Source organism: Stenella coeruleoalba (genome assembly GCF_951394435.1).
Source record: "Stenella coeruleoalba genome assembly, chromosome: 4".
NCBI lineage: Eukaryota > Metazoa > Chordata > Mammalia > Artiodactyla > Delphinidae > Stenella > Stenella coeruleoalba.
The window spans coordinates 142,323,371-142,349,541 of record NC_137149.1 but is presented as its reverse complement, the minus strand read 5'-3'; the positions used below and the strand labels follow the sequence as shown (position 1 = coordinate 142,349,541).

At 41.1% G+C, this 26,171-nt stretch overlaps 1 protein-coding gene across 10 annotated transcripts in view; it reads left to right on the top strand.

The window, feature by feature from the left end:
* The window catches only part of HERC3 (HECT and RLD domain containing E3 ubiquitin protein ligase 3), a 139,367-nt gene that overhangs the window by 56,372 nt on the left and 56,824 nt on the right, over positions 1-26,171 (top strand). For 8 of the 10 annotated variants that reach the window (XR_013828185.1, XM_079920396.1, XM_079920394.1 and 5 more), the window contains 7 exons: positions 852-928; positions 4,327-4,451; positions 6,630-6,689; positions 9,790-9,901; positions 10,318-10,507; positions 11,848-12,011; positions 12,144-12,257. Coding sequence is in view for 8 of the 10 variants with exons in the window: in XM_079920396.1 (XP_079776522.1) it covers positions 852-928; positions 4,327-4,451; positions 6,630-6,689; positions 9,790-9,901; positions 10,318-10,507; positions 11,848-12,011; positions 12,144-12,257 (842 nt within the window). In the remaining 2 variants the exon portion in view is untranslated. Of the gene's footprint in view, positions 1-122; positions 389-851; positions 929-4,326; positions 4,452-6,629; positions 6,690-9,789; positions 9,902-10,317; positions 10,508-11,483; positions 11,716-11,847; positions 12,012-12,143; positions 12,258-26,171 lie in introns of those variants that run through there. The other 2 variants (XR_013828186.1, XM_079920393.1) reach the window with 2 other exon arrangements.

Below are 26,171 nucleotides of genomic sequence, written 5' to 3'. Positions count from 1 at the left end.
ATTTGAAACCACAAAGTTTTTGAAGTTTAATTACCGCATAACTTATGTGATCGTAAATCTGTGCTTGGATGTTTGCCAAAGTAGGTACATTTCAATTTGTCATGTAAATGCTGTGGTTTTAGGAACCTTCATGGTAATGTGGGAGCACAGAGGAAGGCGTCAAGGAGTATTCCGGTTAGAGGAAGTCTGAGCTGTGTCTTAAAGGATGATTTGGAGTTAGCCAGGTAGAGGATTGTGAGTGGGTGGGCAGTGGTGAGTACCATGGAATTGCACATTCCAGGGGCACCTTTCCAGTTATGCTCTAGGAGGCGCCATTCATGGAGAATACGGTGTGCACTGGGGGAGGCAGAGGAAGAGGCGTGGAGGTAGGAGGTAGTGTGGTGCGCTAGAAATAAAAGCAAGGTGGTGGTAGGGGTGTGTCAGCACGGGCGCAGTATGATGGGAGGCAGAGCTGGGGTAGGATGTGGAGGTCCTCCGGAGGGGCTGCAGACCGCCACCCTCAGGGGCCGAATGATTTCTTAGCAGACGTTATGGTTTATGGTAGTGACTCTTTTAAACTTCAGGGCAGTGGCATGACAGACTTAGAATGAAAAACAGAAACGAGGTCAGGACAAGCTGGCAGTGGGAGGGAGGCAGGGAGGGTTAGAGTGGAAGATACAGTCTTATATGTTTAGTTTTAACTGAAGTAGAAACGGTCCTGGGAAGAGAGCCGGGGGAGGAGGTTTCTTACTTCTCGGACAGAATTAAATGGATAGGAAACCGTTCTGAAGCACATTTTGGAATATTAGAAAAGGGGATCAAGGAAAAACGTTAATTGTTGAAAACTATGCTCTTGAAAATTTTTTTGACAGATCGCTTTAAATATCATATTGTTAAGCAGATCTTCTCTGGAGGAGACCAGACTTTTGTACTTTGCTCCAAATATGAGGTAAACTTTTCTTTTGACTATTACTTTGTGGGTGGAATAACGGTGAACCAGTATTTATTTTAATAGATAATTACATGAGAGCAACGTTACTCTTTGTTTCTATCCATTTTATTATATTAAAATAAGCCAACTAAACCTTGAGGTCATCTCCATTTTGCTTCCTTGAGGTGCCAATAATTTTCTTGGTATTTTAATCACAGAGTTCTAATTTATAATTGAACATTATTTATTTATATCTGGATTTGTCCCAAAAGAGATTTAAGGAGACCTTAGAGAGTTCGTACTTACTTTGGGATTATTTGACTTTCCATTCTTTGCTTCCCGGTTAAGTAGCCACAAATGCTGGGTGTTTGAGAGCTCTCTGGGTTGGTTCGATGTGATCGAGTCTACACGAAGTATAAGAGATGCCACGGTATTCAGCTCTCCTTTGTTATTTATCATCTGCTCGTAGCACCACGCTAAAATTTCCCTCAGGTTGTCTCCTGCATCACTGTGGTGGGTAAGTCAGGAAGAATGACATTCTTTCAGGACTGAAGGTTGTGGAGAACATGGGCCAGGTATCTGTGACAGGGCTTTAATTCACCCCCCTCTCTGGACGAGAAATGTCAGTCTGAAATCAGCACAGATTTGTTTCCTGCTTTCCACCCCCTGCCCTGCTCTCAGGCTTCCTCTCCTCTCTCCCTCCCTACCCCTCTCCTTCCCTGTCCACCTTGCTTTTATCCAACAAGCACTTAGGGAGGACCAGCGGTCTGTAGTGCGTGGATCCTTATCTTTCGCTGGAGGAGCAGGGAAGGGCCCTTGGTGATGACAAAGGAATCAGAATAGGTTGGAAAGAAAATGAGGGTCTGTGGACACAAGGGGCCTTGTCGCTGCTGGAAACTCTCCGCCTCTCTCTGATACTTTGCCAACTTTCAATACGCGATGTTCTTGCCTTCTAGTCAGTATCATTCTGTGACTTTGGTATTAAAGGTTGTGGTGGAGTCTGAGGCTGCAGGTTGGACAGCTGAAACTGACAGTTAGCTCTTTTCCAGGTCAGGATCCTGGAGAAAGTTCTGTTGAGTGCAGCCATCTGGGGTGATTTGGAACTGTTGCTTTAGACCTATCTTAGGACCAGCTTCAGTGCTTCACAGAGAAACCTTGAGAAAAGCTGAGACTATTCTTTGTTCCTTTAAGATGCTAATAGAGCGAAATATGAAAAGCCCTGAATCTCTGCAGGATAACTTTGTGTCCACAAGTAGTAGAGTTTGAAGTATTCATTTCCCTATGAAACTGGCTTGATTAACCAACTTCAATTTTCCTGTGAAATTCAACATAAAACTTTGTTTCATTTCTTTTGTAAATATGGTATCTGATATTCGTACTTGGCTTTTAAATTTACTGTAATTAACACTGTTGGGACTGGAGAACAAAACGTTGATGAGAAGGAAGTGGAAGTAGCATATTGTTGGAGAAATTAAATTTTCCAGGTTAAATTTTAAACAGCTGCAAGAGTTGTATGCATTAAAAATGTAAGATAACAAAGAAAAAAGAAACTAAAAATAGAATATGACTTAGAAACGTATTGTTTGTTTGCTTGATTTTGAAGTATAATTAACCTATAACACTATTTTAGTTCCTGGTACACAGCCTAGTGATTTGATATTTCTATAATTTCAAAATGGTCGCCACAAGAAGTCTAGTTACCGTCTGTCACCATACAAAGATATTACATAATTATTGACGAAGACCTAGGGGTCTTAAAAAGATGCTGATGTCTCTAGAGATTCTGATTTAACTGGTCTAGAGTGTGACTTGGCTGTTGGGATTTTTGAAAGCTCTGGTGATCCAAAGTGCAGCCACGGTTGGGAAACACCGACCTAGACCAATTTTTTCTTTTGGGGCTGTATGTAATTCGAAGGTATGGAAAATCGACGCTTTTTCTTGAGTCTTTGTGTGATTCTGAGGTTGCACTGCATCCAAGGCATCTGTGGTTTATTGGACTTGCAATGAAGACTGACAGAGTAGTTCTATGTTTATATTTTATTGTAAGTATGTGTTAGTGTCTGTTCAGCTACCCCTCTGAATGGGGGAAGTAATTAAAATTTACATGACGACAGTGGGTTGCAAGACCATGGTGGAGAGGCAGTCTTGTTTGTGTGTTCTCAAGTGTCTGCTCTGTCTTATAGGTTTTCTCTGTGTAATCCAAGATGCCTTTTGTTCTCTCAATAGATGTCTGTGGTCATTTTCGTAAAATAATGATCAAGAACAGATGATCATACACTTTGACGAGCGTCTCTGATTTGTTACATGCCCTTCTCCTTTCCCCTTATAATGATGTCTAAACTCATAACTCTGAGAAGATAACCAAGAAAATTTACTCAGAAACTTGTGTTTTTATGTGCAGGTGCAAAGGAGAAAAAGTGATCATCTGGTTCATGCTTTCATATTACTTCTTTCCTCCTTTATAGTGACAAGAACAGGAGGCATAAAGCACTCCCAACTTCTTCTTAGTTCTAGATCAACAACAGGATGGGGGGAAACTGAGGTGAAAAAGAGCCATTTTAGGAAATAGAAGTGCTTATATTATTATTATTTTTTCATCTCACTGAAGAAAGGACGTGCAGTACAGTGGTGGGCAGCATTTGGGATTTTCAAGGCCATGATTGACATGTCCTTTTTGTTACCTTTCTTATAAGTTTATAGCTCTATACTCTGAGCAAGGCATTAAGAGGCATTAAGTTTTCAAGGATGGTTTGCGATACAGATTGTCACTGACTCTGACTTTTTATAATACATTTTGTTGGAGTTCGGTCAACAGCTGTGGCAAATGATTAGTAATGTGTAAGCCTTGATGTTACGGTGAGTCACAGCAGAGCGGGAAAGAAGCCTGAAGAAGTCACATTGGTTTGGTTTCTCTGGGGAGTGTGCTCAAGGGCCATCCCAACTTCAGAGCTCCCCGTGGGACTGGCTGAGGTCTGTTACACTGAGCCGCAGTTCAGCGTCTCCTTCGGCCCAGTCCTGCCTCCTCCATCCCTAAGGAAATGTGGTTCTAAAGCCACCCCCGCCCCTGAACAGAAATCTCAGGCTCAGAGTCTGTTTCCCAGAGGAATCTTACAGGTTTAAATCCTGCCGGAGGCAAGGGGACTGGGTCCTCGTACCATGCCCCCACCTGCTGCTGGGTGGGAAAGGACCGAAGCTCTAGCCCAGGGCAGCACAGCTGGGAGCCCTCAGGAGTGCACACTCTCGGCAGCTGGGGGAGTGAGCGCCTCCATTCTGAAGGGTGGGAGGATCTGGCAGTGCACCCCAGCTCCTGTATGTAAGTGCAACCCAAAGTGGGGAATATGCGGGGAGAGGGAGATGAGGAAAGATCCATGCTGTTACATGGTTTCTCTTTTTTATTGTTATATTTAATCCTTCAGAATTCTTCTCCGGCCGTCGACTTCAGGATGATGAACCAAGCACATTACACCAGTTTAATCAATGATGAAACCATAGCAGTTTGGAGACAGAAACTCTCAGAACACAACAATGCAAATACAATCAAGTATGTGGTTGCATGTTTTCATGTTGTTTCAGAGTGTGTGGGAACTTCCTAGCTTAGTGATTTTTTTCCCTACTTCCAGATTCAGGTTGTGAATATAAATGGAGTTTTACATTTCAGGGAAGCATTTTTTGGGCACATGTTTATTCAGGATTCGGTACCCTTAGACCCGGATAACGTCATAGGTTGTTCCCCCGTTTTCTCACAGAACGTGTTCCTCAGCCTCCCTTGTTTGGATCTCAGTCCTGACCGATGAAGGCCTGAGCTGGCCTTTCTGCTAAGAAAACTCAGTGTTATTGTTTAACTCCAAGACTTTCTTCATATGCATATTGCAAAGCGCATCCCAAATCTAAGCTTATTTTACCTAATCTGAGTAATTTAGCATTTTCACATTCAGAATGATCAGTTGAGATAGTAATTCGGTGTCCAGTAGAGAAAAAAGTACAGTTAAAGGACTGAGGCCTTTCAGCAAGATTATTTCATTCTTAAAAGAGAATTTATGTATGTATTTATTTTTACATTTTTACACATTTTATTGGCTTTCCTCAGCATTTCCATTTTTCTGCAGAGTCTAATTCTTGGGAATGAATGAATCAGGCTGAATATTAGGTGGTGACGGTTCCCAGAAATGTGTATAAAGCATCTTGCTTTATGATAGAGATCGCAGTGGAGCAAATGCCCAGGGCCCTAAACTTTGGGTACACCAGGTGGCAGCTTTTTTTTTTTTTTTGCTGTACATGGGCCTCTCACTGTTGTGGCCTCTCCCGTTGCAGAGCACAGGCTCCGGACGTGCAGGCTCAGCGGCCATGGCTCACGGGCCCAGCCGCTCCGCGGCGTGTGGGATCTTCCCGGACCTGGGCACGAACCCGTTTTCCCCTGCATCGGCAGGCGGACTCTCAACCACTGTGCCACCAGGGAAGCCCCAGGTGGCACCTTTTTGAGTGGAGGATTATTGGGAATGCCCTAGAGCACCTCCATGGCGGTCCTCCGAATCCCTCTAACTTTGGGCGGTTCTGCTGGGTCGCTCAGGCTGGAAGGTGGCAGGGAAGGGGCTGGGGGACGAGACTCATGGTGGGAGGGGTGGGGGGACTGAGACCTCCTTGGCTGGGACCTTGACACTTCACTAATTCTTAGTTTTCTTTTTTTTTTTTTAAGATGTTGGGGGTAAGAGTTTTAATTAATTTATTTATTTTTGCTGTGTTGGGTCTTCGTTTCTGTGAGAGGGCTTTCTCTAGTTGAGGCGAGCGGGGGCCACTCTTCATCGGTGTGCGGGCCTCTCACTATCACGGCCTCTCTTGTCGCAGAGCACAGGCTCCGGACGCCCAGGCTCAGTAGCTGTGGCTCACTGGCCCAGTTGCTCCGCGGCATGTGGGATCCTCCCAGACCAGGGCTCGAACCCGTGTCCCCTGCACTGGCAGGCAGATTCTCAACCGCTGTGCCACCAGGGAAGCCCTAATTCTTAGTTTTCTTATTTACAAGAGGACAGGATGCAAGAAATGGTCTCTAAAGATCTTTCCTGACCTGGATTCTCTGATTAATAGAAGTTGCTGTGATCCCCTCCTCAACCGTATATTTTATTCCTTCCCTTTTCCTTATATTAAATAAGAGAGTCCGGGGTTCCTGCCTGCAGTTTCACCCTGGGTCCTCAGAAACTAGCGGTTTCCTCAGACATTATGTAATCTAGGTAATAGGAATAAACACTTATTTCACTTATTTTTAGTTTCTTTCTCAGATGGGTAACAAAGTAGAAGGAAGTACTTGTTTGGTTATTAATTCACAAAGATACTTTCTGTGTTTGGTAAATAACAGCTCAGCTTCTCTTTTTTTGGTTTTATTTTGTGTTCACTTTTGGAGGTGAGGTGGGGAGTGTCTTAGATGATTGGTGGGAAAAGAATGTTCAAGATCATTATTATTAGGCCCAAGAGTTTTCTTTTGGTAGCTTTGATACCGTCTTTTTATTTTACTTTAACGTGACTTAAGGAAAACTTAAGCTCTTGTCCATTTTGAGACATAACACAATGTTTCTCTCAAGCAATGTACATTTTCCAAGGCTTCACCTGGGTAAGAAAAAGCGGCTATTAGTGAAACCCTGGAATAGAGGACTAACCCTGTTGTTTAATGCTTAAACAACCATTTATTTGTAATTATTAAAGGCTTCCCTCCCTTTTTCTTCCTGAGCAGCGGTGTCATTCAGATATTATCTTCTGCAGCCTGCTGGAATGGAAGTTTTCTTGAGAAAAAGTAAGTGATTTAGAGTCTTAAAAAAAAAAAAAAAACCACATGTGATGCAAATACTCAGCAAAGGCCGTGAAAGACTTCTGTTCTCTTTGATGGTGGTTGGCCTTAATTCAGTGGATAAGCCAATGATTTGCACAGAAATTGGAACGCCCAATGATGATGAGTGAGAGGACCTCAGGAAGAGCTATGCTGATTCATGCCTGGTTGGCAGAGAAGCAGGTTACCAAGGAGAGACACGGCATCTCAGAAAGGGTTGGTGTAGTCAAAAGTAAGATTTTTCAGGGTATTCCAAAATGTTAGTCGTATTTATTCTTAAATTCTTAATTCTTTAAATAATCTCCTTGGGGCTTCCCTGGTGGCGCAGTGGTTGAGAGTCCGCCTGCCGATGCAGGGGACACGGGTTCGTGCCCCGGTCCGGGAAGATCCCACATGCCGCGGAGCGGCTGGGCCCGTGAGCCATGGCCGCTGAGCCTGCGTGTCCGGAGCCTGTGCTCCGCAACGGGAGAGGCCATAACAGTGAGAGGCCCGCGTACCGCAAAAAAAAAAAAAAAAAAAAATCTCCTTGGTTTCTTTGGTTTGCTTTCCCATAGTTTTTTCTTTTCTCAGAAAGAGTGAATTTAGGGAAAAAGTTCCAAAGACGCTTCAGGCACTCCTTGGGCTCAGGGCCAGCCCAACCCACCAGGAAATTACATTTGGCCTGAACTCCCAGGTTGTAAATAATGTTTCTTTGCCAGGCCTTATCCCTTCTGCAAATATCCCCCTCAGGAACTTGCTGCAGCAGAAGGGTCTTGTCATAGGTTTTGATCGTTGGTGATCCCAAGTCCTGACCATCTTTCTATCCTTTTCCTGCCAGTAACAATGCTAATGAAATCCCACGAAGACCTAGACTTCAGTTTGTGTGTGAATCTCACGTCCCACTCCATCCCTGCCCCAAATTCTGTCCCTAACTGGGTTGCAAGTGATTGCTTCAAAAACTCTGTTCAGTTACAGTTAAAGATTGCAAAGTCATTTACTTGTATCATTAGGACAACTGAAATGAGCTCATCCAGTTCATTTCAGAGTCAATACTTAGGCTTTCCCTCCAGGGAAAAATATTCTGTATTGTGCTAATGTTGGTCTTTTAGAATAGTGGTTCTCAACCAGGCTCATTTGCTTCCCAGGGGACGTTCAGCAATCTCTACTGGCATTTTTTGGTTGTTAACAGTGGTGGAGATTATACTACTGGCATCTAGTGGGCAAAGGCCAGAGATGCTGCCAAGTATCTCACAGTTCCACCCACCCAGAAAAGAATTATCTGACCCCAAAAATCGATAGTCCCAAGGTTGAGAAATCTTATTCTAGAAGGACAGCTTTTATGAAAGTTGGGGATGGCTCTTGGCCGGATTTCTTAGGCTATCCATCCTTAGTATCACGGATTCTGTAGATTTGTGGGTAAAACCTTTATTTTTTTATTACTATTATTATTTTTTGCAGTATCCGGGCCTCTCAACGTTGTGGCCTCTCCCGTTGCGGAGCACAGGCTCTGGACGCTCAGCGGCCATGGCTCACGGGCCCAGCCGCCCCGCGGCATGCGGGATCTTCCCGGACCGGGACACGAACCCGTGTCCCCTGCAGGCGGACTCTCAACCACTGCGCCACCAGGGAAGCCCATAAATCTTTTTTTTGTTAAATGGACTTCGGTGCTATTTCTGGAGTTCTCCTCCTGCTTTATGTAAACTACATCGTAGTAAACCAGTGAAGGTGAAGATCCAGTTTAACAAAGCATAAGTACATGTAGATAAAATATTTTGTTTTTTCTTAACAGCATAGCAGAAGATACTTCTAAGCATATGGAAGGTTACATATGGGACATTGGAATTAATTTCTATGTTTTGGGCAAATTTATTTTTAGAACGGCAGTAACAAAAGATCCAACAAACAATGCCTAAGTAGCTCTTGTTTGACCACTTAGATTCCAATACATATAATTATGTTTTTTTTCAAATGTTAGAAACTCAACTTATTTTTTATAGATTAAAACAATGATGTCAGATGGTATTAAAACTATCTGAATGTGTCTGTTACGCGTAAACAGAAGGCTGTTTTGCAAATAGATAGTTCTTTTGTAGTTAGCAGATGTGGTGTGTTCAAGAGTGGGAATTTAAAAGAGACATTCTCCAAATCTAAGGTTAGAAAAATTTAAGGTTAGAAAAATGATTAGTTCCTAGGAAGTTAAAAACAGTAGCAGTGAAATTAGTCCTTGAGTGAATGTAATTGTATCCCTTGTGTTAACTGAGTGAGGCATTAACTTTGCATTTATTGTAGATCTGAGTTTTTAAAAAATACTTGCTTTAAACTTGGCATTTGTTGATGAGTGGGCCAGTTTGCACAAGGGATGTGTTTTGCACGTAGGCATAGCATCTATGTCTAGTTCAATGTACCACAATGACAGAAAGAGTCAAAAATACAAAAGTAAATCAGGAAAAGAACACTGTGCATATAAATTTTAAGACAACCTCAAATTGAAATGATGATCCTTGTACTTTGGCTTGAAGGAAAAAAGACTTGAAAAAAAATTTTTTTTAATTAATTTATTTTTGTCTGCGTTGGGTCTTCGTTGCTGCACACGGGCTTTCTCTAGTTGTGGAGAGCAGGGGCTACTCCTCACTGTGGTGCGCGGGCTTCTCACTGTGGTGGCTTCTCTTGTTGCGGAGCATGGGCTCTAGGTGCACAGGCTTCAGTAGTTGTGGCTCACGGGCTCAGTAGTTGTGGCTCGTGGACTTCAGAGCGCAGGCTCAGTAGTTGTGGCACACGGGCTTAGTTGCTCCGCGGCATGTGGGATCCTCCCGGACCAGGGCTCGAACCCATGTCCCCTGCATTGTCAGGCGGACTCTCAACCACTGCACCACCAGGGAAGCCCCTATTACATATTTTTTTAAAATTAATTTTTATTGGAGTATAGTTGCTTTACGGTGTTGTGTTAGTTTCTACTGTACAGCAAGATGAATCAGCTTTATATATACATATATCCCCTCCGTTTTGGATTTCCTTCCCATTTAGGTCACCACAGTGCATTAAGTAGAGTTCCCTGTGCTATACATATTTTTTGTTTTTGTTTGTTTAGAATTGACGAGCATTTTAAAACAAGTCCCAAAATCCCTGGGATTGACCTGAACTCAACTAGAGTGTTATTTGAGAAGTTAATGAACTCTCAGCACTCCATGATTCTAGAACAGGTATGGTTTTTTACTTTTACAAAGTGCATGCTTAAAAATGCATTTTTGCATTGAGGTAAGTTGACTTTCAAGAGAAAAAGAAAAAGTAGGATGAAAAGGCAGAAATCTTGTATAAATCATAACTCTGTAAAATATTCACTTTGGGAATTTGACCTGCCTTGAACTTTCTCTCTGGCTTAAGTTTTTCTAAGGAAATGCTCCCCCAGAGTGTAAGGTCTGCATGGGCACAGATCTGTGGCTTTTCTTTTCACTGATGTATCCTGAGTGCCCAGACAAGTGCCTGGCTCATAGAGGGTCTTGAGTACATACTGAATGAATGAGAGTTGAGAGTCTCTCAAATAGTTTATGAATTTAGAGATCAGGTAACTAGATCTCAGATGTGTTTGAATTTCTCAATACTCTTTTCTCTCATGCAGATCTTAAATAGCTTTGAAAGTTGCCTGATTCCTCAGTTATCAAGTTCACCACCAGATGTTGAAGCAATGAGAATCTACTTAATACTACCGGAGTTTCCCCTGCTCCAGGATTCTAAGTATTACATAACATTGACTATTCCCCTGGCTATGGCCATTCTGCGGCTGGATACAAACCCCAGCAAAGTCTTAGGTGATTTGCTACACTGAATACCAGAGGTTTTGTGCTTTTTATTTTATTCATGTGACCGTTTGCTCCTGGTGGATTGACATTGAAGAATCTATTTGTTGCCATTTAATATCCTTAACACTTAAAACTTTTCTTTCTTTGCTGTTAATTTCTAATTTGCAGTTTGAACAAATTGAACCATTATTTAGGTTATTTGAAATGATTTACACCAAACTAATCTTGATGTTTACATATTCACAAAGTTAGATTATTAGACTTTATTTTTTTCTCCTCCTACACTTGCTAGTGGTTAATAGTGCCTCAGAATTAGTGTCCATCTGTTGTTTTTTCTCTTATACCTAATTTAGGGGGTGGGAGTGAAATGAACAGTTGTGGTGTGATACACAGGTCTCCAGAAAAGGAGAGGAAGGAAATGACCCAGTGGAGACTTACCAAATGTTTGTTTTGTTTTTCTTTTTTAGGACAGTTGAGTCCACACTGATTTTTGCAGGCTACGGACACTTTGCTGAGATAAGAACCTTCCGTTCCTCAGTGAATTGGAGAGTGTCTCTCATGGGAGTAGAGCCTGAGATGTTTTTATTAATCAAATGCAGAACGTCTGGCACCTGGCTTTTTCCTTTTATTTTATATTTTCCCGGTACCTTTTATTTTTAGGTATATTCACTTCAGCCCAGTAACTTCTGAGTTCCATATGGAGTAGGATGTTACTCGAGTGTGGTCTCCCCATGAGCAAAGAGACCTGTGTGGCTCAGGATGGAATACTGGCTTTTCCATATTGCTTCCACCTTTTGTAGAAGGTGGAACCATTCTACAGATAATCATGAAAGCACCAGTAAGATGTTAGTCCTTAATTTTTTTAAGCTCAAAAGCCCTTCGGGGCATATTGTCTCAGGTGTTCTGATAGACTGTGAGGTAGAGATAGCGATCTTTGAAGGACTATTACCTGACTTTTAAAAGTTTGGGGTTTTCTTTTTTACAGGACTTAGGTGGTGGCTGAGAAGAGGGCTAAAAGGACGAGGATATGTGAATGCTCCTGCCCGAAATATGTGCCTGAGCATCTTGTCCACATGTGCCCTTGGAGCTGACCTTTTAGATTAGCGTTCCGGATGAATCTTTGAGGAAAAAAATCAAATAGAGCTTTATAACAAAGCTCCAGGATTCCCGTACAGCTGCCACTCTCTCCAGAAGTGCTTTAATGGATTCTTTTTAAAGTTAGTTTTGGGAAACTGTATTTTCGACTAATGCTTACCTTCTAGCTGGAGCAGTTTTTAGCCAGCAGGCAGAAGACATCAATACTTGATGAAGATCCCATGTTGAAATATGTCTTTCCTTTCTTTCTAAAGATAACTGGTGGTCTCAGGTATGCCCGAAATATTTCACGAAGCTGGTAAACCTCTATAAAGGTGCCGTCGTTTATCTACTGAGAGGAAGAAAGACATTCTTAATTCCTGTACTGTTTAACAATTACATTACAGCAGCGCTCAAGCTCTTGGAGAAGTTATACAAGGTGAGCATAGAGAAGAACCAGAGGGGAGAGGGATGCAGAGATAGTAGGATCAAATGATCTACCGAGATGTTCTGTGGGCAGCCGCTTACCAGTCGCCTGGGTCTTAGTTGCCCTTGTTTTGTTCTTCATCAGGTAAATCTTAAAGTGAAGCATGTGGAATATGATACATTTTATATTCCTGAGGTTTCCAGTCTTGTGGACATTCAGGAAGACTACCTCATGTGGTTCTTACATCAAGCAGGCATGGTAAGAATTCATGTAAAGCATATCTCAAAGCTTTCGTCTTTTCTCAGAGTACACGTAAGGGTAAGAAAAGCACGTCTGAACTCTAAAATTTCCTGGACTTGGATGTTAGTGCTATACCTGTGTTTTTTTGTTTGTTTGTTTGTTTTTTTTTTGTTTTTTTTTTTTTTGCAGTATGCGGGCCTCTCACTGTTGTGGCCTCTCCCGTTGCGGAGCACAGGCTCCGGACACGCAGGCTCAGTGGCCATGGCTCACGGGCCCAGCCGCTCCGCGGCATGTGGGATCTTCCCAGACCGGGGCACGAACCTGTGTCCCCTGCATCAGCAGGCGGACTCTCAACCACTGCGCCACCAGGGAAGCCCTATACCTGTGTTTGATCAGCTGGCTTTTGTATTTTTGAAACACTGAAGTGCTTTGAGTAATCGTAAGCAGTCACAAATGGGTAGTCGCCCAGAACGGTATAAATTTTAATTAGTTGCCAACATTAAAAAAAATCAAGGTATCCAAAGTAGTCAAACTCATAGAAAGTAGAATGGTGGTTGCCAGGGTCTGGGGAAGGAGAAAATGGAGAGTTGTTGTTTCATGGGTATCGACTTTGTTTTACTTATTTATTTTTTTAATTGACGTATAGTTGATTTACGATACTGTGTTAGCTTCAGGTGTACAGTGCAGTGATTCATATATCTATCTATATCTATATATGTTCCTTTTCAGATTGTTTTCCCTTATAGGGTATGACAGAATATTGAGTTCCCTGTGCTATACAGTAGGTCCTTGTTGTTTATCTGTTTTGTATATAGTGGTGTGTATATGTTAATCCCCAACTCCTAACTTATCCCTCCCCCCATCTTTCCCCTTTGGTAACCATGAGTTTGTTTTCTATGTCTGGGAGTCTATTTCTGTTTTATAAATAAGTTCATTTGTATCATTGTTTTAGATTCCACATATAAGTGATATCGTATGATCTTTGTCTTTCTCTATCTGGCTTACTTCACTTAGTATGAGAATCTCTAGGACTTGGTTCTGCATGATGAAAAAGTTCTGGAGATGGATGGCACAATTATGCGAATGTAGTTAACACTAATGAACTGTACACTTGAAGATGTTAAAGATGGTAAACTTTATATGTCTTTTACCACAATCTTAAAGAGTCAAGGCACATAAAATGTATTTCTGGCTTTTCTTGAAACTCGGAAGCTCTGGCAACATGACCTGTCTTTCCAGATGGTTTCAGTTGGCTGGAGTTCAGTGGGGGCTCTTTGGATGAGGCTGAGACGTGCCAGAGTCCCCACTGCAGCTTGACTTTGACACTGAGGAAAGGATCATTTACTCATTGTCTTCATCTAACAGCTAGCCTACTTCAGTCATCGTATGTCAGCTGCCTGAACCCCACAGGCTACCTCTGACTTGGGATTACGTGTGTGAAAATGTCACGTATCCCTGACCTGGTTCTCACTATACGTTAGAACTGCGGGTTCCTGCCTGCCACCACTTCTCAGTTTGATTGTAGACTGGCTTGGGATATATGCAAGGCTTTTTAGGATCCCCCGTCTGTGGATTATGTATGAGTTTGAGTGATGTCAGAAGACAGAGTGATTATTTGGTTATGATATTTAGTGAAGCCATGCATAGCAGACACATTTGAGGTGAGTCCTTGCCAGTTTAGCAGATTCATCACTGACATTTAGGCCGTATTTCCCTGTACGCTGTAGGGCTTTTGGAGGTCAGTAGCGGTTTCCAAAAGCAAGGCATTTAAATTGGTTCATTTAACTAAGGAAGAGTTGTTTCTTTGTTAAATAACAGATGATCGATGCCAGACACAATATTGTGTTTTTAGTAAGACTTCTGATTACTTTAAAAAACCAAAATCCTTTTCAAAAAAGTGGATGAGTCTTCAAAACGGGGTTTACATGGAAATTTCACACGGAGGCTAGCAGTGAACTGTGTTTTCACCTGCTCATTTAGAAATTGTAAAAAGATAAGCCTCTCTGTTTTATCAGTTTGTGAATACCCTTTGAATCATAAAATGTTAAGAGCTGAAGTAAGCCTTATGAATTATTTAGCCAACTGCTTTGTTTCTAGGTGAGAAATTGGAGGCGCAGAGAAGCTAAACAATTTTTCCACCAATTCAATTAGCTTAAAAGCCAATTTTTCTGACTTCTAATCTACCCTTTCTTGCTGCAGAGTAAAATAATTCTAATGAGCCCTAATTCTTTTTGACCCTGAAAAAGAAGTTGCTGGTGTTAAAATATAGGTTACCATGACTGTGGTCTCTGAATGGAGATACTGAAGTGAGCAACTTTTATAGTTCCTTTCTCTTAACATTTGATAAGCAAATATAAGTCTTAAATACCAGCTGCTCATCTTCTCTTCAAAAATTAGTTATTATAGAAAGATAGAAAATTAGGTGAAATTACCGTGCGACCTTTTGTGATTTCTGTGGCATTTTTTCTGTTATACAATGCTATTAGAAATTAAAGTTTATATTTCTCCATATCTTGGATTTTAACGTAAAATGCTAAAGCTATTTCATATATTGATTCATGTTTTTTTGACTACTTTTTTTTCGAGGTATAATTGACATGTAACATTATATTAGTTTCAGGTGTATAACATAATGACTCGATACTTACATACACTGTGAAATGATCATCACAGTACGTCTAGTCACTGTCACCACACAGTTAACAAATTTTGTTTTGCTTGTGATGAGAACTTTTAAGATTTACCGTCTTAGCAGCTTTAGCAACTAAAATATGCAATGCAGTTTTACCGTCTGTAGTCACTACGCTGTGCGTTATATCACTGTGACTTATTTATTTTATAATGGAAGTTTGTACCTTTGACCCTCCTCACGCATTTTACTCACCCGCTATCCCCTCTCCCCTCTGGCAGCCACTAAACTGTCTCTTTATCTATGAGCTTGTTGTTGTTTTGCTTTGCTTTGCTTTGTTTGTTTAGATTCCAAGTGTAAGTGAAATAATACAGCATTTGTCTTTCTTTGTCTGACTTATTTCACTTAGCATAGTGCCTTCAAGGTCCATCCAGGTTGTTGAAAATGGCAAGATTCCAGTTTTTTTTAATGTCTGAGTGTTACCGAAGCAAACTTGGGTCCTTTTGCCTGCGCTCAGTAAAGCCAATTTCTGACACCGGGTTGTGGGAAGGAAAGGGCAGCATTCACTGCAGGGTACCAAGCAAGGAGTCCGGGGAAGCTAGTGTTCAAAACACCTGAACTCCCTGGTGGGTTTCAGGAAAGCCTTTTTAAAGGCCAGGTGAGGGAGGGGAGTCGCAGAGTATGTAATCTGCCTGTGCACAAGTCTCTGGTTGGTTGATGGTGAGGTAACAGGGCAGTGTCACGTTATCAATCCTCAGGCTCCAGTAGCTCTGGCGGCTGTGTGCTCCTGGTCATCAGGTAGGTAGTTTCTTCCATTTGGTGGTGGTTTTAGTATCTGCAAGACAGCTCAGGAAATGTGCATCAGGTACTGTTATCTAGGTCCTTCAGAGAGGAGCTACAGCAGAGGGTATGGGGGAGGGGTCCGTCCTGGGAAGGCCCCGTAGGGTCCTGCTCGGTTACAGGAGTACTATTCCACTGGGTGTGTATATACCCATCTTCTTTATCCCTTCATCCATCTGCGGACGCTTCGGTTGTTTCCATATCTTGGCTAATGTAAATAAGGCTGCTATGGATATGGGGGTACATAAATCTTTTCGAATTAGTGTTTTTGTATTCCTTGGATAAATACCCAGAAGTGGAACTGCTGGATCATATGGTAGTTCTATTTTCAATTTTTTGAGGAACCTCCATACAGTTTTCCATACTGGCTGCACCAGTTTAAATTCCCACCAACAGTGCACAAGGGTTCCCGTTTCTCCACATCCTTGCCCACCTTTGTTATTTTTTGTCTTTTTGATAATAGACATTCTGACAGGTATGAGGTGAAACCTCACTGTGGTTTTGACTTGCATTTCCCTGATGAGTGATGTTGAGCGTCTTTTCATGTGCCTGTTGGCCATCTGTATGTCCTCTTTGGAAAAATGTCTATTGAAGTCCTCTGCCCATTTTTTAATTGGGTTGGTGTTTTTTTTTGTTTTTGTTTTGATATTGAGTTGTATGAGTTCTTTGTATATTTTGGACGTTAACCCCTTATCAGATATATTGTTTGCAAATACCTCTCCCATTCTGTAGGCTGCCTTTTCATTTTGTTGATGGTTTCCTTTGCTCTGCAGAAGCTTTTTAGTTCGATGTGGTTCCATTTGTTTATTTTTGCTTTTGTTGCCTTTGATTTTGAAGTTGGATCCAAAAAATCATTGCCAAGACTGATGTCAAGTTGCTTACTACCTACGTTTTCTTCTGTGAGTTTTATGGCTTTAGGTCTCACATTCAGGTCTTTAATCCATTTTGAGTTAATTTCCAGTTTTATCCTTTTGTATGTGCCCGTCCAGTTTTCTCAACACCATTTATTGAAGAGACTGTCCTTTCCCATTGTGTGATGTTGCCTCCTTTACATAAATTAATTGGCCATATATGCATGGGTTTATTTCTGAGCTTAACCACTTTTAAATCATAGTAATGAACAACGAGTGCATTTTCCCCCCAGCTTTACTGAGGGATAATCGACGTTGTATATATTTAAAGTGTACAATATGATGATTTGATATACAGTGTGAAATGATTACAAAGATCAAGTTAATTAACACATCCATTACCTCACATAGTTAACTTCTTTTTTGGGTGCTTTGAGATGCTTAAGATGTGCTCTCATCAAGTTCCCAGTATTTAATACTGTGTCATTAACTGTAGTCTCCATGCTGTGCTTTAGCTCCTTAGAGCTTACTTATAACTGAAAAGATTGTACCCTTTGAGCTATATATCTCCCCATGTCCTCCCCTGTTCCCGCCCTAGCCCCTGGAAACCACCATTATTTCTGTGAGATTGGCTTTCTTGTTTTTTTTAGATTCCACATATACATGATACCATACAGTGTTTGTCTCTCTCTGTCTGGCTTATTTCACTTAGTGTAAAACGCCCTTTAGTTTCACCCATGTTGTTGCAAATGGCAGGATTGCCTTCTTTTTTATGGATGAATAATGTTCCTGTGTGTGTCTGTGTGTCTGTCTGTCTCACACTATATGAGTTTTTATGTGTTAAATTTTTTGCCTTGGCAGTAGCCGAGGCAGTATAGCATACAGTTCCGAGCATGTGCTTTAGTCAAAAAGAACTGGGTTCAAGTCTCAACTCTGGCCTACTACCTGTGTGACCTTAGGCAAATTACTTAATTTCTATAAGCCTAGCATCCTCATTTATAAATGTGAATTATAACAGTACTGTGAGAAGTAAATGGGAGAACCCATGGAAAGGCCTTACTTGTCAGAGTACCTAGTACGTGGCATATCATAAGCCCTAATAAGTGTTTTTCAGGAAGCAGTCTTGGGCACCTAATGTATGTCATGTGCCGGCTACCACTGGGGACGCGGACACGTACAGGACATGGTGGCTGCCTCTGTGGGGTGTTCAGTGTAGTGCAAAAGGAATTACAAGGGACATAATATGTATGGGCAAAGGGCGATGGTGTATAAAAGCAACATTCTAAAGTGGCTGCTTTTTGCTTATTTTATTTTATTATTATTTTTTAACATCTTTACTGGAGTATAATTGCTTTACAATGGTGTGTTAGTTTCTGCTGTTTAACAAAGTGAATCAGCTGTACATATACATATATCCCCATACCTCCTCCCTCGTGCGTCTCCCTCCCACCCTCCCTATCCCACCCCTCTAGGTGGTCACAAAGCACCGAGCTGATCTCCCTGTGCTATGTGGCTGCTTCCCACTAGCTATCTATTTTACATTTGGTAGTGTATATATGTCCATGCCACTCTCTTACTTTGTCCCAGCTTACCCTGCCCCCTTCCCGTATCCTCAAGTCCATTCTCTATGTCTGACTCTTTAGTCCTGTCCTGCCACTAGGTTCTTCAGAACCATTTTATTTTAGATTCCATATATATGTGTTAGCATGTGGTATTTGTTTTTCCCTTTATGACTTACTTCACTCTGTATGACAGACTCTAGGTCCATCCACCTCACTACAAATAACTCAATTTCGTTTCTCTTTATGGCTGAGTAATATTCCACTGTATATATGTGCCACATCTTCTTTATCCATTCATCCGTCGATAGACACTTAGGTTGCTTCCATGTCCTGGCTATTGTAAATGGTGCCGCAGTGATCATTGTGGTACATGACTCTTTTTGAATTATGGTTTCCTCAGGGTATATGCCCAGTAGTGGGATTGCTGGGTCCTATGGTAGTTCTATTTTTAGTTTTTTAAGGAACCTCCAAACTGTTCTGCATAGTGGCTGTATCAATTTATGTTCCCACCAACAGTGAAAGAGAGTTCCCTTTTCTCCACACCCTCTCCAGCATTTATTGTTTGTAGATTTTTTGATGATGGCCATTCTGACCGGTATGAGGTGATACCTTATTGTAGTTTTGAATTGCATTTCTCTAATGATTGGTGATGTTGAGCATCCTTTCACGTGTTTGTTGGCAGTCTGTATATCTTCTTTCAGGAAATGTCTATTTAGGTTTTGTGCCCATTTTTGGATTGGGTTGTTTGTTTTTTTGACATTGAGCTGCATGAGCTGCATTTGTATTTTGGAAATTAATCCTTTGTCAGTTACTTCATTTGCAAATATTTTCTCCCGTTCTGAGGGTTGTCTTTTCATCTTGTTTATGGTTTGCTTTGCTGTGCAAAAGCTTTTAAATTTCATTAGGTCCCATTTGTTTATTTTGGTTTTAATTTCTATTTCTCTAGAAGGTGGGTCAAAAAGGATCTTGCTGTGATTTATGTCATGGAGTGTTCTGCCTGTGTTTTCCTCTAAGAGTTGTATAGTGTCTGGCCTTACATTTAGGTCTTTAATCCATTTTGAGTTTATTTTTGTGTATGGTGTTAGGGAGTGTTCTAATTTCCTTCTTTTCCATGTAGCTGTCCAGTTTTCCCAGCACCACTTATTGAAGAGGCTGTCTTTTCTCCATTATATATTCTTGCCTCCTTTATCAATGATAAGGTGACCATATGTGTGTGGGTTCATCTGTGGGCTTTATATCCTATTCCATTCATCTATATTTCTGTTTTTGTGCCAGTACCATACTGTCTTGATTACTGTAGCTTTGTAGTATAGTTTGAAGTCAGGGAGCCTGGTTGCTCCAGCTCCGTTTTTCTTTCTCAAGATTGCTTTGGATATTCAGGGTCTTTTGTGTTTCCATACAAATTGTGAAATTTTTTGTTCTAGTTCTGTGAAAAATGCCATTGGTAGTTTGATAGGGATTGCATTGAATCTGTAGATTGCTTTGGGTAGTATAGCCATTCTCACAATGTTGATTCTTCCAATCTGAGAACATGGTATATCTCCCCATCTGTTTGTGTCCTCTTTAGTTTCTTTCATTAGTGTCTTATAGTATTCTGCATGCAGGTCTTTTGTCTCCTTAGGTAGGTTTATTCCTAGGTATTTTATTCTTTTTGTTGCAATGCTAAATGGGAGTGTTTCCTTAATTTTGCTTTCAGATTTTTCATCATTACTATATAGGAATGCAAGAGATTTCTGTGCATTAATTTTGTATCATGCTACTTTACCAAATTCATTGATTAGCCTCAGTAGTTTTCTGGTAGCATCTTTAGTCTTCTCCATGTATAGTATCATGACATCTGCAAACGGTGGCAGCTTTACTTCTTCTTTTCCAATTTGGATTCCTTTTCTTTCTTTTTCTTCTCTGATTGCTGTGGCTAAAACTTCCAAAACTATGTTGAATAATAGTGGTGAGAGTGGACAACCTTGTCTTCTTCCTGATCTTAGAGGAAATGGTTTCAGTTTTTCACCATTGAGAACGATGTTGGCTGTGGGTTTGTCACATATGGCCTTTATTATGTTGAGGTAAGTTCCCTCTGTGCCTACTTTCTAGAGGGTTTTTAACATAAATGGATGTTGAATTTTGTCAAAAGCTTTGTCTGCATATATTGAGATGATATGGTTTTTCTCCTTCAATTTGTTAATATGGTGTATCACATTGATTGATTTGCATATACTGAAGCAGCCTTGCATTCCTGGAATAAACCCCCATTGATCAGGGTGTATGAACCTTTCAATGTGCTGTTGGATTCTGTTTGCTAGTATTTTGTTGAGGATTTTTGCATCTATGTTCATGAGTGATATTGGCCTGTAGTTTTCTTTCTTTGTGACATATTTGTCTAGTTTTGGTATCAGGGTGATGGTGGCCTCGTAGAATGAGTTTGGGAGTGTTCCTCCCTCTGCTATGTTTTGGAAGAGTTTGCAAAGGATAGGTGTAAGCTCTTTTCTAAAATTTGATAGAATTCGCCTGTGAAGCCACCTGGTCCTGGGCTTTTGTTTGTTGGAAGAATTTTAATCACAGTCTCAATTTCAGTGCTTGTGATTGGCCTGTTTATATTTTCTATTTCTTCCTGGTTCAGTCTCTGAAAGTTGTGCTTTTCTAAGCATTTGTCCATTTCTTCTAGGTTGTCCATTTTATAGGCATAGAGTTGCTTGTAGTAATCTCTCATGATCTTTTGTATTTCTGCAGTGTCAGTTGTTACTTCTCCTTTTTCATTTCTAAGTCTATTGATTTGAGTCTTCTCCCTTTTTTTCTTGAGCCTGGCTAATGGTTTATCAATTTTGTTTATCTTCTCAAAGAACCAGCTTTTAGTTTTATTGATCATTGCTATTGTTTCCTTCATTTCTTTTTCATTTATTTCTGATCTGATCTTTATGATTTCTTTCCTTCTGCTAACTTTGGGGGGTTTTTTGGTGCTTCTTTCTGTAATTGCTTTAGATGTAAGGTTAGGTTGTTCATTTGAGATGTTTCTTGAGGTAGGACTGTATTGCTATGAACTTCCCTCTTGGAACTGCTTTTTGCTATATCCCATAGGTTTTGGGTTGTTGTGTTTTCATTGTTATTTTTTTCTAGATATTTTTTGATTTCCTTTTTGATTTCTTCAGTGATCTCTTGGTTATTAAGTAGTGTATTGTTTAGCCTCCATGTGTTTGTTTTTTTTACAGATTTTTTCCTGTAATTGATATCTAGTCTCATAGTGTTGTGGTCAGAAAAGATGCTTCATATGATTTCAATTTTCTTAAATTTTCTAAGGCTTCATTTGTGACCCAAGATATGATCTATCCTGGAATATGTTCCATGAACACTTGAGAGGAAGGTGTATTCTGTTGTGTTTGGGTGGAATGTCCTATAAATATCAATTAAATCCATCTTGTTTAATGTATCATGTAAAGCTTGTGTTTCCTTTTTTCTTTTCATTTTGGATGATCTGTCTTTGGAAAGTGGGGTGTTAAAGTCCCCTACTATGATTGTATTATTGTCAATTTCCCTTTTTATGGCTGTTAGCATTTGCCTTATGTTTTGAGGTGCTCTGTGTTGGGTTCATAAATATTTACACTTGTTATATCTTCTTGGACTGATCCCTTGATCATTATGTAGTGTCCTTCTTTGTCTCTTCTAATAGTCTTTATTTTAAAGTCTGTTTTGTCTGATATGAGAATTGCTACTCCAGATTTCTTTTGATTTTTCATATCCATGGAATATCTTTTTCCATCCCCTCAGTTTCAGTCTGTATGTGTCCCTAGGTCTGAAGTGGGTCTCTTGTAGACAGCATGTATGTGGATCTTGTTTTTGTATCCATTCAGCCAGTCTGTGTCTTTTGGTTGGAGCATTTAATCCATTTACATTTAAGGTAATTATCGATATGTATGTACGTATAACCATTTTCTTAAGTGTTTTTGGTTTGTTATTGTAGGTCTTTTCCTTCTGTTGTGTTTCCTGCCTAGAGAAATTCCTTTAGCATTTGTTGTAAAGCTCGTTTGGTGGTGCTGAATTCTCTTAGCTTTTGCGTGTCTGTAAAGGTTTTAATTTCTCTGTTGAATCTGAATGAGATCCTTGCTGGGTAGAGTAATCTTCGTTGTAGGTTTTTCCCTTTCATCACTTTAAATATGTCCTGCCACTCCCTTCTGGCTTGCAGAGTTTCTGCTTAAAGATCAGCTGTTTATCTTATGGGGATTCCCTTGTGTGTTATTTGTTGTTTTTCCCTTGCTGCTTTTAAAATGTTTTCTTTGTATTTAATTTTTGACAGTTTGATTAATGTGTCTTGGTGTGTTTCTCCGTGGATTTGTCCTGTATGGGACTCTGTGCTTCCTAGACTTGATTATTTCCTTTGCCATATTAGGGAAGTTTTCAACTCTAATCTCTTCAAATATTTTCTCAGTCCCTTTGTTTTTCTCTTCTTCTTCTGGAACCCCTATAATTCAAATGTTGGTGCGTTTAATGTTGAACCAGTGGTCTCTGAGACTGTCCTCAATTCTTTTCATTCTTTTTCTTTATTCTGCTCTGCGGTAGTTACTTCCACTATTTTATCTTCCAGGTCACTTATCCGTTCTTCTGCTCAGTTATTCTGCTATTGATTCCTTCTAGAGAATTTTTAATTTCATTTATGGTGTTGTTCATCAGTGTTTGTTTGCTCCTTAGTTCTTGTAGGTCCTTGTTAAATGTTTCTTATATTTTCTACATTCTATTTCCAAGACTTTGGATCATCTTTACTATCATTACTCTGAATTCCTTTTCAGGTAGATTGCCTGTTTCCTCTTCGTTTGTTTGGTCTGGTAGGTTCTTACCTTGCTCTTTCATCTGCTGTGTGTTTCTCTGTCTTCTCATTTTGCTTATCTTACTGTGTTTGGGGTCTCCTTTTCACAGGCTGCAGGTTCGTAGTTCCCATTGTTTTTGGTGTCTGCCCCCAGTGGCCAAGGTTGGTTCAGTGGGTTGTGTAGGCTTCCTGGTGGAGGGGATTAGTGCCTGTGTTCTGGTGGATGGGGCTGGATCTTGTCTTTCTGGTGGGTAGGTCTGTGTCCGGTGGTGTGTTTTGGGGTGTCTGTGGCCTTATTATGATTTTAGGCAGCCTCTCTGCTAATGGGTGGGGTTGTGTTCCTGTCTTGCTAGTTGTTTGGCATAGGTTTTCCAGCACTGTAGCTTGCTGGTCGTTGAGTGAAGCTGGGTGCTGGTGTTGAGATGGGGATCTCTGGGATATTTTCGCCGTTTGGTATTACGTGGAGCTGGGAGGTTTCTTATGGACGAGTATCCTGAACTCAGCGCTCCCACCTCAGAGGCACAGGCCTGACACCTGTCCAGAGCACCAAGACCCTGTCAGCCACACGGCCAGGTACGTGGGGAGTTTCTTGCCTTTTGGGAGGTCTGAGGTCTTCTGCCAGCGTTCAGTAGGTTTTCTGTAGGAGTTGTTCCACGTGTAGATGTATTTCTGATGTATTTGTGGGGAGGAAGGTGATCTCCGCGTCTTACTCCTCCGCCATCTTGAAGGTCTCCCTCAGCTTATTTTAAAGAAGAGGTGGTAGTGGCTTATTTATTTCCGTTTATTCACAGCCATCATCTACACTTGCAAAACAAATAGCACACAGAATGAGTGACTTTGTGGGCCCCATAGAGGGCCTCACAAGTGAGAAAGTGAGTGATACAACGAAAATGCTTCATTGTAAAGCAACCATACTCCAATAAAAATTAATTTAGAAAAAAACAGAGAAAAAAAAAAGAAAATGCTTCAAAAATAAAGACTGGAGTCAACCTGACGTCGGCTGTCTGTGTCGTCCGGGGCAGTGTCTGGTTCCGGGTAGCAGTATTGTGCGTGGTGAGATGAGGCAGCTCTGTGTGCCTCGGCATTCAGCGATGCTGGGAGCCAGAATTGCCCACGGAGGGTACAGGAACACGTGGTGTCAGGCAGACCCGAAGGCAGGGCTCCTGGGTTTCCTCCTTGGTGTTAGTGTGATGCCTCTTGTCCCCAGTCACAGCCACATTTAGGAACTGTTGACTTGGAATTAAAAGAAAGAAAAGAAAAGAAAAAGATATTCCCAATTCCCCACTTCTCTAGTTCTGTACCATGTACTTATTCATTGCTTCTCTGTCATATACTTAAAAAACATGAACGAAGGTTACAGGGCAGCCCCATTTCAAGCAGGAACACTTGAAATGTGATCCATGTGTGTACTTTGCCAGTTATAGGTTGTGAGACTCGCTTTTGGGGAATGGATGGCCCAGGACAAACAGCCTCTCAGGAGGGGATCACATATCTTACCAGTTCATATGCATCCTTCTAGGTTAGGGAGAGCAGTCAGGAAGCAGAATCGTAGTACTGCTGTTTCAGTATTTCGTTCACATACTATGGAAATGCCAGCGCTAATACCATTTCTAAAATATTCAGCATCTGCAAAATAAAAATCAGTGAAATTATTATATTTCAAATACAAAAATTCATAGACTTGGGCTTCCCTGGTGGCGCAGTGGTTGAGAGTCCGCCTGCCAATGCAGGGGACATGGGTTCGAGCCCTGGTCTGGGAAGATCCCACATGCTGCGGAGCATCTAAGCCTGTGCACCACAACTACTGAGCCTGAGCTCTAGAGCCCGGGAGCCACAACTACTGAGCCCACATGCCACAACTACTGACACCTGCATGCTCTAGGGTCTGTGTGCCGCAACTACTGAGCCCATGAGCCACAACTACTGAGCCCACGAGCCGCAACTACTGAAGCCTGCGTGCCTAGAGCCCGTGCTCCACAACAAGAGAAGCCACTGCAATGAGAAGCCTGCACACTGCAACGAAGTGTAGCCCCTGCTCACCGCAACCAGGGAGAGCCCGTGCGCAGCAACGAAGACCCAACGCAGCCAAAAATAACAAATAAATAATAAATAAATTTATAAAAAAGTAAAAATACTAGATATAGTTGTCCCTCAGTATCAGTAGCGGATTGGTTCCAGGATCCCTCATCCCCATACCATGCTCAAGTCCCTCATATAAAATGTTGTATTATTTGCATATAACCTAAGCACATCCTGCCATAGACTTTAAATCATCTCTCGATTACTTATACTACATAATACAGTGTAAATGCTATGTAAATAGTTGCCGGTGTGTGGCAAATTCAAGTTTTGATTTCTGGAACCTTCTGGAATTGTCTTTTTTTTCCCTGCATATTTTCCACCTGAGGTTGGTTGAATCTCCAGATGTGGAACCGTGGATAAGGAGGGCCGACTGTATACTGCCAATGCTGTAAAGCCAACAACTGTTTTTATAGTAACTGTTTTCACTTCTCCCATAGTCACTTTTAATTTGAAGTGTTCAAAACTTTATCTTGCTTTAGAGACCAACACACATGGTAAAGATCTTTCTTTTGCCTTGAGAATAGGCAAATAATGCTTAGAATAAAATCTCTTCTGAGAGGGAGGTTAGAAAATTCTGAATATTGGCACCAGTTTTAAACACACTTTCCCAACACACTTATCCCAAGAGATACTGGTACCCGTTGTAGGTACCTAGTGCTGTTTTGTGGTGTGTGTGTGTTTATTTTAGTGATTTCAATCCCAAAATTCAAAGTAATCAGAGAAGTAGGCATGAGAATGAATCAAGTCCCTCTGGGTTCTGTGTGCAGGCTTCCATACCTTGTCTCCCTGGACTGGAATCCTTTCTCTGATTAGTGTTTCTCAGGCTAGGGAAATGTTCCAAGATCCCTGAGGGAACGTGTTTCTAAAGAATAAACAAGGGGAATTTTAATTAAAACTGCTTTTCAATGATTTCATTGAAATATACACAAATACGAAAGGAGGTAGATATACACTTCTTATTCACGTAGCATTTAAATGTTATACAACCAAAGCGCATTTACAGATTAGATATTAACAAAACTCTCAAATCAGTAAAACACAAATTAGCCTCATGGATTTAACGTGATGAGCAAATGCGTTACTGAAGCCAGACCCCACTTGCATTGTGATCAGGACTGCGGGCTGCCAGGCCTGGGGACTTGAGTTCTGCAGCTTGTTCTATACACCCAGGGATGA